Below are 18,653 nucleotides of genomic sequence, written 5' to 3'. Positions count from 1 at the left end.
TTTGTATATATATATATATATATATATATATATATATATATATATATATATATCACAATAAACTCACCATTATGTATAATTAATATGTGCCATTTAAAAAAAAAAGAAAGCTAATGCTCCTAACCAAATAAATAAGAAGTAAGAATTTTAAAAAAGAAAGCATGGGGTGGATCATTATAAAAACTTAACTTTTTTGACTAACAGTGATTATTATTTGTGAAACTACTTTTTGTGATATAACTCATATATAATGTGATCCTATTTTGATGAAATGGTAGAACAGGCCAGTCTACAGACACAGAAAGTAGGTAAGTGTTTTAGGATGAAGGTCATGGGAGAAGAGGAAGGTGACACAAGAGGGTACAGGAATTATTTCTGTCATGATGAAAATGTTCTAACACTGGCTTTGTTGATGATATACATATCTAAAAATATACTAAAAATGTTGAATTGGACACTTAATGAATTGAGTCCTATGTGAACTGTATAACTCATGTAACATAATTCATACATCATAAAACTTACAATTTTAAGTGTACAATTCAATGAATTTATGTTTACAGGGAGTATTTGTAGAGAATATTTATTTACAGAGCTATACAGCTCTCACCACAATATAATTTTGTTACATTTCCCTCAGATTAATAAGAAACTTTATGCCTATTTGTAATCTGGCCCATTAGCACTACCAGCTCTAGATGATTATTAACCTATTTCCTTTCTGTATATATTTGTTCATTCGGACATCTATGTTAAATAGAATTGTAAAATATCTGTTCTCTCTTACTTTCTGGCTTCTTTCACCATGCATAATGTTTTGAAATTTCTCTGTAATTGCATGTACAGAGCACATATTTTGCCTTATTGTTTTTGATGAACAATTTTCCATTGCATGAATATTTCTATTTCCTGCACCATAGCTAAGATTTTAATTTTGCTCCTGTTGCCTCTTGGCCCCCAAATCATTGGCTTAAGTTTAGAAGCATTTCAAGACCTCAAATTTGTTATCATCTTCATCTAGTCAAAGTGAATTATTTTATATTGTGTCTTATATTAAACAGCTCCATGCATGAATTGTGGAAAATAAAATAGAAATGAATTAATTACTTAGTTTCAGTTTATCATCTCACTTTCTTCTTCTGAGTCACTATAAAAATCAGAAGGAAAATCAGCCCAACATGGAAAGAATGTTAATTAGCAGTGCTCCCCAATCATCTTTTTAAAAAATTTCCTATTATAAATAGACACTTTACTTTGCATCTCAGTAATTCCAGGAATTATTTGTAACCATTTCTATTACATACACATATGCTAGAAAACAGCATTAGCAACCATATATCTGTACATTGTTTTATAAAACATTTCCTTTCAATTTCCTATAACTTATGTTTTCAGCACAACCTCAAGAAATAATATAAAATTATAAGTAGCATACAGCCCCAAATTGCATTCATTATTATAAATATGTTTCTAAACTTTACAAATCATTCATTCCTTTAAAAAGTACCCATAGAGATATATATTGTATTTGTTAGATGGACAAATCAGGTTCTTGGGACATTACTATCAAAAGATTTGTTTCACACAAAACTTTGAATATATTTGTATATAGATTTACAAGAAGAAATGTAATATCATATTTGTTAGAATGCATGTGTTAAAGGTTCAGCATAGTCTTTTGTAAATGGGATAATTTTACATTTTAAGCAAAACACTTTCTTAGGGGAATGCTTGGTTATTATCACATAAAGCAGAGTGAACTGGATGGTTATAACCACAAGTCTCCTTCTACAATGATTTAACCCACTTTTCCTCACTGTGTCAGTATAGCTTTCAACAGGTTGATCTGCCGGACATTTGCTATTTCCTCTCCACTAGACATGAAATATACACTTTCTATTTGTAAAAAGTCTACTTCCTTTTTACTATTCAGCAGCTTTATGAAGGTAAAATTTACAGGCCAGTTCTAAGTGTGAAATTCAATTGTTTCAGAACATTCATAGCATTGTACAAGCATTACTACAATCTCAAACATTTCCTTCATCCCCCAAATTTCCAGGGGTCCATTTGCAACCAGTTTTCAGTACTACTTCCATTACCAGCAAAGCACTAATTTTCTTTTGGTGTATATACAATTGTCATTCATTTGAATGAAAAAACATAATGTTTTGCTTGTCAAATATGGCTGTTTCATTTACCATGATATTGTTGAGGTATATCCATGCTATAGAATATAAAAATAATTTGTTCTTTTTTTATTTCTGTGTAATATTTCACTCATAACAACACAACATTATGTTTATCTTTTCACCAAATAATGGACATATGGAATGTTTCCAGTTTTTAAAATATTTTCAATATTCCTATGAATATTCATATACAAACCTTTGTGTGTATTTCCTGATTTGTTCTACTACCAAAGGCTGTAATTATTTGTTAAGACTTGTTAAAAAGATCATAATATCTTCTTTCTCATATCCATGGTAAGCCTCATAAAATCAAACTATGTTGTTGAATGACTCCTGCAGACATCTAATTCTGTCATTTATCTATTTACTCTCACTACTTAGTGTTTCAAAGGGACTCTTTCTATAGTTCATTGGGTCAATCCAATACAGAGATTTATATATGCAGCACACTTGGGTGGAAAAAACTAGTTTTTTTCCCCAGATGTTAGTTATTTTAACTACCACTCACTAAGAATAGAAATATTTTATTGAAATGGCAGCTACCACTGTGTGGGAATTTTGGATCCTTCCTAACCTACACGTGTATTCACTTCACATGGGTCCCTGATGCCCATCTTGCTTGTTTATAATAAACTATCATGCTCTCATGTGGCTTAGAAACTGACAAGCCTGACATAACCACAGTGGGCTACATCACCCATTTGGAGATATGAGCCAAAATAAAATCTACACTAAAATCTCTGAGGAGGATTCAGGAAACTACAAAAAGGAAACAAATGCATTCTCTGGGGAAAATGTCATAGTTAGTGCCAGGTCTAAACTACATGTTCTAATTTAGTAATTATAGAAACTTAGTTATCAGTATTAAATTGTTATTTTCAAAAAGTCTGACACCATTGGTTTTATCCTACTGTCCCCAGACATGAGAAAAAATATAAGAGTGTTACTTGTTATCCCCTCAAACATCAGTAAATTGAAGATAATACTGAAGGTTGGCAATCCTGAAGAAATAAGAAATAGATCAAATTTTTAGCATTTCAGGGGGAAAAAAGCATATAATAGAAATTTGTGGATATTTTAAGTGATAGTGAGCTGACTTAATGGGTCTCATGATGTTTGATTGAATTGGGCTGACATAGGGCTGTGGTTGAAGGGGCCAGAGCTAGCCCAACAGTCACGCAGGAAGCTATGACCTGCCCATCCCTCGAGACATAAAATAGAGCTAAGTCTTCCTGAGATAAATAGAATTTTTTTTTTCTCAATCCTGATCCAGAGTCAATTGCCACTGGCTCTTTCACTGGTTTGATAGGAATAGATTTTTAAAGTTCAGGGCAGATTCGCAGAAGTATGAACAATGCAAAGAATACTGAATGAAGTTTCTTAAAGCAAGGAAGATATTTTCTTCATACCTTTGACATCAAAAGGTTGCAGACTAGTTGGAAAAGTAGGTCATGCATTAAAATTATGTTCAATTTTACTTTTTTAAAAATAATGAATTCATTACAGTGAAATTTCTGGCAATAGAAATCTGTCCTTTCCTAGGAAATAAGAAATTGGTCCCTGTGCTATAATGAAGTATTTTAAATTACTTAGAAAGACAGTCATCAGAATTCATTTTTTACAGTGTCACTTAAATTCATTTCAAATTTTTCATTTCAATTAATTTCATAGTGACAATGGGAGGAATAAAAGTGTTTTAACTTAGCCCTTTTTGACATTACAGAGGCAAAAATGGAATAATATTTGCAACATACTTTGTCTCCAGATGAGCACTTTGGGTTTCCTCTTTTGACCAGATTTGTAGGTCCCTTCCATGCGTGGCATTGTTGCTGTTATCTCAACCTACATTTTCCCATCCCCCTCTTCTATTTTTCTTCCAAGTCTTTATCCCCATCGCATGTGGAAAATTTATTACTTGCCTTCCATAAATTCCTTGAGGCATATGAGCTACCCAGATTGAGTCAGGATGATATACACAACCTAAACAGACCAATATCAAGTGAGGAAATAGAAGAAGCCATCAAAAGACTACCAACCAAGAAAAGCCCAGGACCAGACGGATATACAGCAGAGTTTTACAAGAACTTTAAAGAAGAACTAATACCAATACTCTACAATCTATTTCAGGAGATAGAAAAAGAGGGAGTATTTCCAAATTCATTCTATGAGGCCAACATCACCCTGATTTCAAAACCAGATAAAGACACTTCAAAGAAAGAAAACTTCAGACCAATATCCCTAATGAATTTAGATGCAAAAATCCTCAATAAAATTCTGGCAAATCGGATACAAAAACATATTAAAAAGATCGTGCACCATGACCAAGTGGGATTCATCCCTGGGATGCAAGGCTGGTTCAATATACAGAAATCAATAAATGTAATTCACCACATCAATAGACTTAAAGATAAGAACCATATGATCATCTCGATAGATGCTGAAAAAGCATTCAACAAAATACAGCATCCCTTTATGTTCAAAACTCTAGAAAAATTAGGGATAACAGGAAATTACCTCAACTTTGTAAAAGCTATATACGCTAAGCCTCAAGCCAGCATCATTCTAAATGGAGAAAAATTGAAGGCATTCCCTTTAAAATCTGGAACAAGACAGGGATGCCCTCTCTCATCACTTCTATTCAACATAGTTCTTGAAACACTAGCCAGAGCAATTAGACAGACGAAAGAAATTAAAGGCATAAATATAGGAAAAGAAGAACTTAAATTAGCACTATTTGCCGATGACATGATCCTATACCTAGCAGACCCAAAAAATTCAACCAAGAAACTTCTAGAACTAGTAAATGAATTCAGCAAAATGGCAGGATATAAAATCAATACCAATAAATCAACGGCATTCCTGTATATCAGTGACAAATTCTCTGAAATGGAAATGAGGACAACTACTCCATTTATAATATCCTCAAAAAAAAAAAAAAACCTGGGAATCAACTTAACAAAAGAGGTGAAAGAGATATACAATGAAAACTACAGAACCCTGAAGAAAGAAATAGAAGAAGACCTTAGAAGATGGAAGGATTTACCGTGCTCATGGATTGGTAGAATTAATATTATTAAGATGGCCATACTACCAAAAGCACTTTACAGATTCAATGCAATTCCCATCAAAATCCCAATGACATTCCTTGCAGAAATAGAAAAAGCAATCATGAAATTCATCTAGAAAAACAAGAGACCCAGAATAGCTAAAGTAATTCTAAGCAGGAAGAGTGAAATTGGTGGTATCGCGATTCCAGATTTTAAACTATACTATAGAGCAATAGTAACAAAAACAGCATGGTACTGGCACCAAAACAGGCTGGTAGACCAAGGTACAGAATAAAGGACACAGAGACAAATCCACAAAATTACAACTACCTTATATTAGACAAAGGTTCTAAAACCATGCAATGGAGAAAGGATAGCATCTTCAACAAATGGTGCTGGGAGAACTGGAAATCCATATGCAACAAAATGAAATTGAATCCCTTTCTCTCACCATGCACAAAAGTCAACTCAAAATGGATCAAGGAGCTAGGAATCAGACCAGAGACTCTGCGTCTAACAGAAGATAAAGTTGGCCCTAACACTGCTACATTGATGTTCATAGCAGCACAATTCACAATAGCTAGACTGTGGAACCAACCTAGATGCCCTTCAATGGATGAATGGATAAAAAAAATGTGGCATTTATACACAATGGAGTATTACTCTGCATTAAAAAATGACAAAATCATAGAATTTACAGGGAAATGGATGGCATTAGAGCAGATTATGCTAAGTGAAGCTAGCCAATCCCTAAAAAACAAATGCCAAATGTCTTCTTTGATATAAGGAGAGTAACTAAGAACAGAGTAGGGTCGAAGAGCATGAGAAGAAGATTAACATTAAACAGGGATGAGAGGTGGGAGGGAAAGGGAGAGAGAAGGGAAAATGCATGGAAATGGAAGGAGACCCTCAGAGTTATACAAAAGTACATACAAGAGGAAGTGAGGGGAAGGGGAAAAATAATACAAGGGGGACAAACGAATGTCAGTAGAGGGGGCAGAGAGAGAAGAGGGGAGGGGAGGGGAGGGGGGATAGTAGAGGATAGGAAAGGCAGCAGAATACAACAGACACTAGTATGGCAATATGTAAATCAATGGATGTGTAACTGATGTGATTCTGCAATCTGTATATGGGGTAAAAATGGGAGCTCATAACCCACTTGAATCAAATTGTGAAATATGATATATCAAGTACTATGTAATGTTTTGAACAGCCAACAATAAAAAATTAAAAAAAAAATAAAATAAAAAAAATAAAATAATCCCATCAAGAGATGAATGGATAAAGAATATGTGGTATACATACAAATGTGGTATACATATACATAATTTTATTTAACAATAAAGAAAAATAAATTATGTCATTTTTAGGAAAGTGAATGAAACTTGAGACCATTATGTTAAGCAGAATAAGCCAAACTCAGAAGTTCAAAGGTCATATGTTCTCTTTCGTATTTGAAAGTTAAGAAAAAGGAAAGGAAAGATGGGGGTGGGGATCTCAAGTCAATCAAAGGAAGATCAGTAAAGCAGAGGGACCAGGGGGTAGTAAGACATGGGTAGGAAGTAATAGGAGTAATATTGGCCAAATTATATTGTTATATTGTATGCATATATGCATATGTAATAACAAATCCCATAATTATGTACAATTATAATATAGAAATTTAAAAAATGTAGAAAAAGGAAAAACAATCCAGACAGTGTATGCTTCACTATATCAAATGTATGAGGAAAATAAAAACATGGTCATGGGATTATCCAGAGAAACAGGAAAATATGAATTTCATGATTGCTTGGAAAATTGTGAATGGAACCATCATTTGACCCAGCTATCCCTCTCCTTGGTCTATACCCAAAGGACTTAAAAACAGCATACTACAGGGACACAGCCAAATCAATGTTTATAGCAGCACAATTCACAGTAGCTAAACTGTGGAACCAACCTAGATGCCCTTCAATAGATGAATGGATAAAAAAATGTAGCATATACACACAATGGAATATCACTCAGCAATAAAAGAGAACAAAGTTATGGAATTCGCAGGTAAATGGATAGAGTTAGAGAAGATAATGCTAAGTGAAGTTAGCCAATTCCCGAAAACCAAATGTCAAATGTTTTCTTTGATATAGGGAGGCTGATTCATAGTGAAATAGGGAGAGGGAGCAAAGGAGGAATAGATGAACTCTAGATAGGGCAGAGAGGTTGGAGGGGAAGGGAGGGGGCATGGGGTTAGAAATGATGGTGGAATGTGATGATAATTATTAACCAAAGTACATGTATGAAGACATGAATTGGTGTGAATATATTTTGTATACAGCCAGAGATATGAAAAATTGTATTCTATATGTGTAATAAGAATTGAATATATTTTGTATACAGCCAGAGATATGAAAAATTGTATTCTATATGTGTAATAAGAATTGTAATGAATTCCACTGTCATATTTAAATAAAAACAAAAAAAAAAACTTCAAAATGTTTAGATTCTGCATGTAAAGAGGTGATGGTATTAACCTTTCTATGAGACATATGCATCTTAAATGTCTTGGGAAAAAATAAATATTCACTAACTATAACAAAATCTATCAAAGATGAAAAGAGATAAAGCCAGTTTGGTATAAATATTCAAAATGAAGATTTCTCAAAGAAAGGCAAACAAATGGCCACAGGTATGTAAAAAAATATTCAGCATCACTAATCAACAAAGAATTGCAAACTAAAACCACTATCACCTTACACCTGTTGGAAATGGCTTTAATGGAAAGATGACCAATAATAAGTATTTGATAGGATGTACTACAAAGAGAATGCTTGCACATTATTGGCAGGAAAATATATTAGTGCAGCTGTTATGAAAAACAATATGGAGGTTCCTCAAAAATTTAAAAGTAGAACTACTTTATGAACCAGCAATCTACTACTGGGTATTTGTCCAAGGTATTGAAGTCTGTATGTCTAATGGATATCTAGTAGTATATCTAATAGACTCCTATGCACTTAGATGATACAGAATCAACCTAACTGTCCAATAACAGATGACTGAATATAAATACAATGGAATACAATTTAAACTTTAAATAAAAAGGAAATTCTGTTATTTGTGAAAAAAAAAAAAGTTGGCCCTAATCTTCATCACGTGGGGGCAGGCCCCAAATTTCTTAATAAGACACCTATAGCACAAGAGTTAAAACCAAGAATCAAACTTTTTTTTAGTTTTTTCTCAGCAAGAGAAATAATATGTGAGGTGAATAGGGAGCCTACATCCTGGGAACAAATTTTTACCCCTCAAACATCAGATAGAGCTCTAATTTCTAGAGTATACAAAGAACTCAAAAAGTTAAACAACAAAAAAGCAAATAACCCAATCAACAAATGGGCCAAGGACTTGAACAGAAACTTCTCAGAAGAGGATATACAATCAATCAACAAATACACGAAAAAATGCTCACCATCTCTAGCAATCAGAGAAATGCAAATGAAAACTACTCTAAGAAACCATCTCACTTCAATAAGAATGGCAGCCATTATGAAGTCAAACAACAATAAGTGCTGGCAAAGATGCGGGGGAAAATGTACACTCATACTTTGCTGGTAGGACTGCGTATTGGTGCAGCCAATTTGGAAAGTAGTATGGAGATTCCTTGGAAAGCTGGGAATTGAACCACCATTTGACCCAGCTATTCCCCTTCTTGGACTATACCCAAAAGACCTAAAAAGAGCATACTACAGGGACACAGCCACATCAATGTTTATAGCAGCACAATTCACAATAGCTAGAATGTGGAACCAACCTAGATGCCCTTCAATAGATGAATGGATTTAAAAAATGTGGCATTTATACACAATGGAATATTACTCAGCACTAAAAAATAACAAGATCATGGCATTTGCAGGCAAATGGATGGCATTAGAGCAGATTATGCTAAGTGAAGTTAGCAAATCCCTAAAAAACAAATGCCGAATGTCTTCTCTGATATAAGGGGGATGACTCAAAATGGGATAGGGAGGAAGAGCATGAGAAGAAGACTACCACTAAATAGGGAAGAGAGGTGGGAGGGAAAAAGAGGGAGAAGGGGAGTTGCACGGAAGATGGAAGGAGACCCTCATCGTTATACAGAATACATATATGATGTTGTAATGAGAAAAAGAAAAAAAATTGTGTCACATTAGATTGGATAGAGAGAAATGATGGGCGAGAAGAGCAGGAGTAGGGAGGATAGGAAGGGCAGCAGAATAGAATAGACAATATGATTGATGTATGTACATCCCATGTATGTATTATATGTCAAAATACATTCTGCTGTCATGTATGACTAAAAAAAATAAAAATAAATTGTATGGTTAAAAATTAAAAAAAATAAAACTTTTAAAAAAGAAAAAGAAAATTTATTACTTGCCTAAATCATCAAATATGTTTTATCCACTAAGTATAAAGACCACGTCTATCTTATTCACTACTATGTCCTATTTGGATAGTACTGTGCCTGTCAGTAAATATCTGATATTATTCTAATGGCTAAGCCTTTCTGACTTAACTGTGTTCTAGGACAGTGTCTAAAATGTTGAATAATGATTTATGAATCATCAAACAATCCAAAATTATGATAGAAGCATCACAGTCTCTGTTTCATGATGATGAAGTAATTTAAGCCATAAAATCTATCAACTAAGAGAAGACAGGGATTGTCCTGGAACAGAATGTTTAGAGAAGGTGCAATAGAAATGGCAGAGACCAATTCAGTATTCTTGACCACCAGAGACAGAGTAAGACAATGAATAATTTTCTTCTAAGGTACCAAGTTTTAGAGGACTTTTAGATATCTAATACTATACCATACATATATGGCACAGAAAATCCAAGAACTTTCAAAAAGGAAAACAATGTTCCCCATAAAAGAAAATGTGGTGATAATAACATCTGGTAGACAATCAGGTGAAAGTCTCAAATATACATAGTTCTCAAAAAGGCAGAGTAATATAGTGAACACTCTAAGGAAAACCAGGTGGTAAAGTAATGAGTAGTACAGGATGTATCTTTAGCAAAAAAAATAATTTGTAACACACATAGTATTCCAATAAAAATATGATTAAATAATGTGACAATCGGTATGGTTAGAAATGTCTTGATAATTTAATGACACTCAATTCAAATGATGGAGCCTAATTTCTCTACCACTGAGTATGGGCTGGATTTATTGACTCCTTCTAATGAAGAGAAAATAAAAGCTGAAATGACTGCATGTGATTATGGAGAATAGGTCATAAAAGGTTCGGCAAGCTTCTGTTGAGACCCTTCCTTATATCACTTACTGTGAGGTAATCAGCTGCCATGGTGTGAGAAGATGTAAGTGGTTATATGTAGAGGCCCCTTGTTGGGCCCGTGAGTTGGAAAGCAGCCTGTGTTGACTATGTGAGGGGCCCTCAGGGTTCAGCACACTGAATCTGGATATTGTGTTTGGAACACTAACCACACTCAGCCCCATCATCATGATAACCTGGCCTCCCTCAGGTGCACAGCATGTTCCTTCCCTTTTGCTTTTTGTTGCTGACCTATTAGCCCATTAGTTGCTACTCCTAAGGGTGTTGTTAGCTCATTGGATTATTATGGCCCTCAGATAATTTGCCCAGTAACAGGCTATGCATAAAAGGTTTGCCCACGCAATAATAAAGTGGATCTAGTTCTCTGAAACTGATCTCCGAAGGTCTCTTTTCGACTCGGTCACCACACCCTCCTAAGCTATTCGGTGGGCTTCAGCTGGACCAAGTGAGCCCACAGTCCCTATGCAATGAGGGACTAAAGCCTCCTGCTTATGGCCCAGTACTGAGGCATCTTGCAAGGAGACTTTATGTTAGATGGCTGTTGCCCTGGCTGACAGAGTGACTGCAACCCTCTAAGTCCCAGCTAAGAATAACTAACTAAATTATACTAGTATGATTAACCATCAGACATAGTCTAAGATAATAAATCATTTTGTTCCACACTGCCAAGTTTTGGAGGAATTTGTCGCATTACAATAAATATCTAATACAATGTCATATATAGATGGTGCAGGGGATCCAAGAACCTTCATATAAGATAACAGATGTTGTTTATGAAAGCCAATGTGGTGATATTATCAACTATGGTAGTAAATCAGGTAACTGCAAATACAAGCTTGATTTATATCACACACAGATGGCGCTCTAAATGCTTTTGCCAGTTTAGTCTTTGCATGGGTCATTTCACAAACATTCTACCAAGATTCCTTCTAACACTAGAATTTTAAGTTAAATGAGGAATCAAAGACTTATGAATGAATGGATATATATATATATATATATATATATATATATATATATATGGTACAAAGTGTTGAAGTTATTATTTTTCAATCATTGCCTATTTCTGTGAATGTTATCTATTTTGCTTTCCTATATATATTCTGTATCATCAGACAATTTTCCATATGTATCTTAATTCTTCCATATATAATTATGGGGAGAAATCATACCTACTAAAAGAGATGTGCTGCAGATTGCATTAGTTTACATATGCAAATTAATATAACAATGAATGATATGGAGAAAATTAGATGTGAGAATTATATAGAATTTATGATTTTTTAGTTCTTTTTACAAAGCAGGATACTAGAAGAAAGAATAAATATTTCAGTATAGGTTCAGATGTGATTATTTTCTGTTTTTATTCTCTTCAGCTATAAAATGAATATATCATAGAGTATACCTCTTAAAACTTTGATTAATTTAATCAATACGTGTTAATTACTTTTAACACTGTTGTATACCTAATAAGCAGGTTTTCCACATTACCTCTTGTTCTAAGAATTGGAGTGGATGAATCTAAATAGATGTCAGACTTAACTATGTTCTAGAAAAGTCAGTGTTTTCAATGTTGAATAATAATTTAAGAATCAAAGAATAATTTGAAATGATAATAAAGGTATCACAATTTCCATGTCATGCTGATGAAATGATTAAGCAATAGAACAATCAACTAAGAGAAGAAAGGGACTATCTTGGAGAGGGATGTTAAGAGAAGATATTATGAAAATGGTAGTGAAAATTTCAGTGTTCTTGACCATCCAAGCCTAAGATAATGAATAATTTTGCTTTAAGTTGGCAAGGTTTGAATTGATATGTTGCAGTATAACAGAATATACTATAATACAATAGATGGTGCAGGGGATTCAAGAACTTTCAACAAAGACAATAGAGTTGCCCATAAAGGCATCATGGCAATTTTAGAAACTACAATAATGACTTAACTTTAATTAACTAGACACATGTTAGATTTTCAGGAAATAAGGAGTGCCTGCCCAGGATACAAATCTTTGGTTCTAAAAGTCTTTCCAAATGGATTTTAAAAATCTATTTTCCCATTTTATACAAATAGATCAGTGACCAGCTTCTCCCTTGAAACACAATGAATAAAATTCAGCACATAATTCTCTGATGACCTTGGTAAAAGCCAGAGAGGTTCTAAACTGTGTGCTGTCATGGTAGAAACGTGAAACAGGTTGACTTGGAGAACGTAAAATGGAGTTGGGACACCTTGTTAAACCAAGCTCCAGGCACAACCATGGCTGAAACTTTGAATAGAACTGTCTCTGCACAAAGCCACTGTGGTTCATGCTGACCTGGTAAACTGGACTGAGGATAGTGTGTGAAACAGCTCCCATGCTTCCTGAGACCTCTTGATGCTTTTCTTATAAGGCAGTGTGCGCTTGACACATCCAACACAAATCTTGACAAACAATGCATATGACTTCCAACAGACTTTCTCTTAAAGCTATAAAAACAGCCACCATTCTGTAATATTTTGAAACATGTTTTCCAGGCTACTTCAATTTGGTGTCTCTTGGAAGGATTGCAATCCTAAAGGATCCATAGAAACATAATTCTTTTTTGTTCTCAATGAGGTTGTTTTTATCTCAGTAGACAGTATAAACTTATATTTGCTAAAATGTGTAGTCTTCTTACAAATTTCAACCTTGTCAACTCTAAAACCTAGATTTATAGAATAGCCAAAGGGACACTGTTGAAGAACAGAAAAAGCCATAAATTTGGAGAGGAAGGAAGAAAGACATGGAGGAATAAGCAGGCCATGGCCTCTAGACACTTGCAATTTTAATGATAAACAATCAAAGCAGAATTCCATCAAATACAGAGTGCAGAGCAGAAGAGATATGTTGTTTTGGCAAATTATAAAAAGAGGAAATGTTAGGTTAACAGGAAGAAGCTTCTTTGAAGGTATAAATGTGTGCCCAAGTCCACTAAATTCAGATGATGTGAGTGTTGCAATTCTCAAAAAATGAGAGATAGTGACTGTGCCCTGTTTGTTATTTGGCAATAATCCTGGTATAAAAGGAGTAGATCTGAAAAACTCACCCAAAGAACATCAGAGAGGCATTGCTCTTGTGTCTCATACCCAAGATACCATCTTCCTCAGAGCCACTTTCACATCCTTGTTTCTCAAGGAATAAATCAAAGGATTGAGGGAAGGAGTGATGACATTGTTTAACACCTGAACCACAGAATCCAGCCAGGGGCTGGAAGCAGGTCTGAGATAGACAAGAATCACAGGTCCATAGAACAAGAGGATAGAGGTCAGGTGGGCACTGCAGGTGGAGAACGCTCTGCGCCTGCCTTCAGAGGAACGGATTCTCAATATAGAGAGAACAATGCGGGTGTAAGAAAGGAGGATAAGAAGAAAACACACCAGGGCAACCACACCTATGTTGGTGAAACTCACCATCTGTGCTAGAGAAGTGTCTGCACAGGCCAGGGACAGCACCACTGGAATGTCACAGAAAAAGCTGTCCACCTCATTGGGCCCACAGTAGGGCAACTTAAAGATGAGAAACGTGAGGATGCTCCCGTGCACACAGCCCCCCAGCCATGTGCACACTGTCAGGCTGGTGCACACCCTGTGGTTCATGATGACAGTGTAGTGCATGGGGTGACAAATGGCCACAAAGCGGTCGTAGGCCATCACTGTGTACAGGAAACACTCAGTGCCACCCAGAGTGTGGTAGAAGAAGACCTGGGAGGCACAGCCCTGGTAAGAGATGGTGCGGATTCGCCCTGCCAGGGAGACCATCATCTTGGGGGAGTTCACAGAAGGGAAGAAGATGTCAAACACAGACAGGTTTCCCAGGAAGAAGTACATGGGGGTGTGCAGACTGGATGAAGCCAGAATGGTGACAAAGATGAGCAGGTTCCCCAGCAAGGCGAAGAGATAGAAGGCCAGAAACAGGACAAAGATCATGTTCTCCAGCCCTTCAGTGTGAGGAAGTCCCAACAGGATGAACTCCTTCACAGAGGTGTAGTTGTTCATGCTTGGGCACCAGGGAGGCCTGGAAGCAAAGCAATAATCATGATCTAAGACCTGGAGGATCTGAGAACACCCTCCCCATAGAGTGATTTCTTCCTCAGGCAGTGGGTGCCAGCAAGAAGGCTGAGGAGGGAAAGAGACCAGTAATTAATCTAGACTTGTAGTTAAATTATGTGTCAAATTTGGCCTCAGTTTCTTCCTGTTAAGTGAGGAAACAGTAATTTATAGTTAGCAAATATCTTACAGTAATCAAAACTTATCTGCAATTTATTTACTTTCTCCTGATCTGGTTGATCATCAAACACACTGGTGTATTTCAGAGCCATCTACCTTCCCCAAGAAAAGTTTGTTACAGGTATTTGTTACAGGTACAATGTCATTTTACAATCAGTCAAGCCATAGTTTGTTTGTAAATAGGCAATGACCCAAATATGTGAACATTAAAGTTTGAACCCAAGCAGGAATGTTGCAACCTACTACGTATTTTACTTTCATCAGTAGTCTATATTCTCCATCATTTGTATTCAAACAGGAACACACAACTCATAATTACAACCCACTCACACCCCTGGAAAAGAGATCTGGGTCTGGAAGAAGACATTGCAGGGGTGACAGAATAACCACAGCACACCACTAAACATTCTGTGCTCAGTGAGTTTTTCTCTACATAGTATAGGCCAAACAATGGCAATTTCAAAAGCATGCCTACTATTGAGTGTATTAGTTAATACATGCACTAGATAAACTTGAGAAACAACCTGAATTATATTTTTTGAATCCTAAATTTCTGGGATTTTATTTTCATCTCATTTTATCTTACTGTTTCTATATTTCCACAAGATATAGCTAAGTTTCCTCAGCTGTGAACAGGATTTGTACTCAAGGAATAATCTAATAAATCTATTAATACCACTTTTTAGGTTTCTGCTCTGTTAGCTTTTCCTTCATTATTTAAATTTTGGTAAGAATAAAGTCTTATGTCATGGATAAAATTTCAGTAAGAGTAATTGGTGAAATAATGAAGAGGTGAAGGAGGTGGGGTCTGCTCAGACTATTGCTGCTCAGACTATTGCTGCCAGGCCTGTGTGAGGCTGGTTCTATCAAAGGGGTTTGAATCCATTGAAATCCCAGCAAAGATATGGACAGGAAGTCTCTATTTCAGCACAAAATGCTATTTACATTGAGTCTGGGCCATGGCAGTCAAATTTAATATCAAACACATTTATTATCTATTTGTTTGCTAGAAATAGAAAAGCAAAATAAAGTACCATCTCTTGAAGAGCTTTCCCTGGAGGTACATGAAACTGATTTTTACTGACTCTACCTTTGCTTCCTCTCAGGCCTCCAGCAACTTAGCTTCATTTGCTAAAAAGAAAGCTGGGTACTTCCTGCTTCATGGGATCTTTGTGAGGACTGAGATAATGAATATGCAATGCTTCCGTTTTTGTAGTAAATAGGTAATAAGATGAAACAAATAAATCTCAACCATGTAACACTGAGGCAATGATACTGTGGGGACAGCAAAAGCCTTGAGATGTGATGAAGTTACAATTACAACAGACTAAAGAATCTGTGGATTTTTAAATGATTCTACTTATTTTTTAATCATCACATGGAAACTACATATTTATAGGATTTGTATGATTTAAAAGGCAGAGAAGGAAAGAAGTTTAGGGAAATGTTATTTTTTCAGACTCTCAACAGTGTGTTATATAAATATCCTGGCAGAATTAAAAGAACTTTTTGTAAGTTAGAGGTGCATAAAGTCTCCCTTTAGTCTGAACTTTTCTGTTTCTAGCTCAGTAACCAGTTTGTAGTACTACCAGCACAGACGCCTGGTCCAAACCTGCACCAGGCAAAGTGTACAAGTCACAAATTGCTTTAGGCAAAATCTTCAAGATCCTCCTCACTGCCCTCTGCAGTTTTCAATACCATATCTTCATCCGAACCTTTTCTCAGGAAAGGATGTACAACCAGTCAAAGAAAAACTCTCTTAAGATCAGGTTTTACTTCACCATAAAGAGGAATTTGGGGGAAACACTGAATTTCCCACCACAGAGGATATGAGGATCACATCTTAGGGAAACAGATAGAGTCAGTCTCTTTTAAAGAGGGCAAATTAGATGTTTTCTTCTAATACTAGATTCTAAACTTTAAAACATTAACTTTAGACAAACATTTTGAGCTTCACTATTACCATATTCACTAATATTTTCAAAAATAATATGAGGATCAAAGGAAGTTTATACTGATAAATGACTAGATGTTTACTGGCAATGATTTCTAATTTTTATGCTAACTGCAAAATAGGATTCCTGAACAGAGAACCTATGTCCTTCCATGTCACCCACCTTCCCCTACCAACCATTCTTCACACACACACACACACACACACACACGCACACACGCACGCGCGCACACACACACACACACTTCCTGCTCCATGGCTTCCTCTGTGCTGGCTCACTACTGGTTCACTGAACTCCACAACAGGTAAGAGTCTCCTCAGGCCCACAGGTCTCCTCCTTGCCTGGGTTGAGCAGGTGAAATGACCGGCACTGAGTGCACCTCAGGAGGATGGAGGAAAGTAAAGAGAGCAGTGGAAGCTGAAAAAGATGAATAGAAGCAGGCAGAGCTTTAGACACCTACCAGCTGATGGAAAACACGTGTGATGTGGGTGAGGCGTGATTTTCCTAAAGTTTCTAGGCCAGAAAAAAAAAATGTGTTCCTAAAGCCTGAACTCTATTTTGCTTAAGATGCCATGGTGTAGAGCCAAGATTTGGCACTTTTTCCTCTCAAATCCAAGACGTACGTTCCTCACTCTGCCCTGATGTTAGTCAGGTCCTTAAATTCAGAATTTATAATGACTTCAACCTGGAAATCGTTAATGTCGGTAATGGACTGGGATTCTTGGGAGACAATATCCCCAGTGGTCCAATTCCCAGACTCAAGAAGCATGAAGGAGCAAAGGGAATAATTACAGAATTTTCTCTCTTTCCTTATGTCATTTTCCATTCCCTCTCCCATTCTTTTATAATCTGGCTTAATCATTAAAGAAGTAGTTTGAAAGTTTATAAATTATTTGGTACATATTCTAAAAAAAAATAACCCCACATTTCCTGCTAATACCCATATTAGCATTTTAGTGTCTTCTTTATAATCCTTGTACCCCATGGTTATGGTCTATTTTTAACTATGTGCGATCACACTATATATGCAGTTTTACATCTCTTTGGTTATCCTAACTTTAATTCCAAATATTCTCAAAATATCCTCCATATCATCCAGTTGTTAGAGCTATCATTGTTAGTGGTAGCCTTTGTTCTACATATTGTATGTATGCCTTCTTGACTCCACCATCTTCATTTTTCTGGATGTTTAGTTTTTCAGTAGTTTCCATAATTGATCAAAGTTAAAAAGTACAGATAGAAAGATATATAGATAGATGTGTAGGTGTGCATAATGAACTATGATGATATAGTTGTCTATTTGTAAGACTGCACTGAAGATAACTTCACCAACATATAAATACTATAAATTTGATGGACACTATGGTTTTGAAGATTTTTATCAAATTGTTAGTAGTGGTGTTTGTAAGAGTGAGTTTTTCCATTATTATGTAGTAATGTGTTTTTTAAATCTTAAGTTTTTTTCATATGCAACTAACAAACAACTATTTTTAATATTCATTTTTGGTTATTCCTCTGGTCAACTATATTTGCAACTTCTGTTTAGTATTTTTCTTTTAAATGACAAAAACAGTGTGGATTTGATATAGGATAAGACAGACAAATGGAATAGATATCAAACAAGTGAAAAAGTGAAAGAGAAATTAATTAGAGTATAAATTACTACCAAGATTCATATTTGAAATAAGAAAATAATTTCTAAAATTTGTATTAAAGAACCAAGGAATCTAATATGGCAAATGACTAAGTCAGCCTTCACAATATGAATGAACTAATGGCAAATACAGAAAACCTATTCATCCATTTTCAGAATTAAAGAAATTAAAATTGTAATAAAATGTTTTCCAACTAAATGTCAGAATTATTAATTACTAGAACTTATGTGGCGACCCCTC

At 35.4% G+C, this 18,653-nt stretch overlaps 1 protein-coding gene across 1 annotated transcript; it reads right to left on the bottom strand.

Annotated features, from left to right (window-relative positions):
• Positions 1–6,602: 6,602 nt before the first annotated feature.
• Positions 6,603–14,572, bottom strand: LOC139707135 (olfactory receptor 10D3-like). Its single transcript, XM_071617187.1, has 2 exons — positions 13,673–14,572; positions 6,603–6,620 (listed from the first exon to the last, which is right to left on the bottom strand). Exons 1-2 carry the CDS (start codon positions 14,570–14,572, stop codon positions 6,603–6,605), a joined length of 918 nt encoding a protein of 305 aa, XP_071473288.1.
• Positions 14,573–18,653: the final 4,081 nt, after the last annotated feature.

This window comes from Marmota flaviventris, chromosome 9 (genome assembly GCF_047511675.1).
Source record: "Marmota flaviventris isolate mMarFla1 chromosome 9, mMarFla1.hap1, whole genome shotgun sequence".
Classification (NCBI taxonomy): Eukaryota; Metazoa; Chordata; class Mammalia; order Rodentia; family Sciuridae; genus Marmota; species Marmota flaviventris.
The sequence above is the reverse complement of the archived record's forward strand: the minus strand, read 5'-3'. Positions and strand labels throughout refer to the sequence as shown.

Excerpts from the sequence above, each read along its gene's own strand:
- LOC139707135 (XM_071617187.1), bottom strand. The coding sequence starts at position 14,572 with ATGAACAACTACACCTCTGTGAAGGAGTTCATCCTGTTGGGACTTCCT.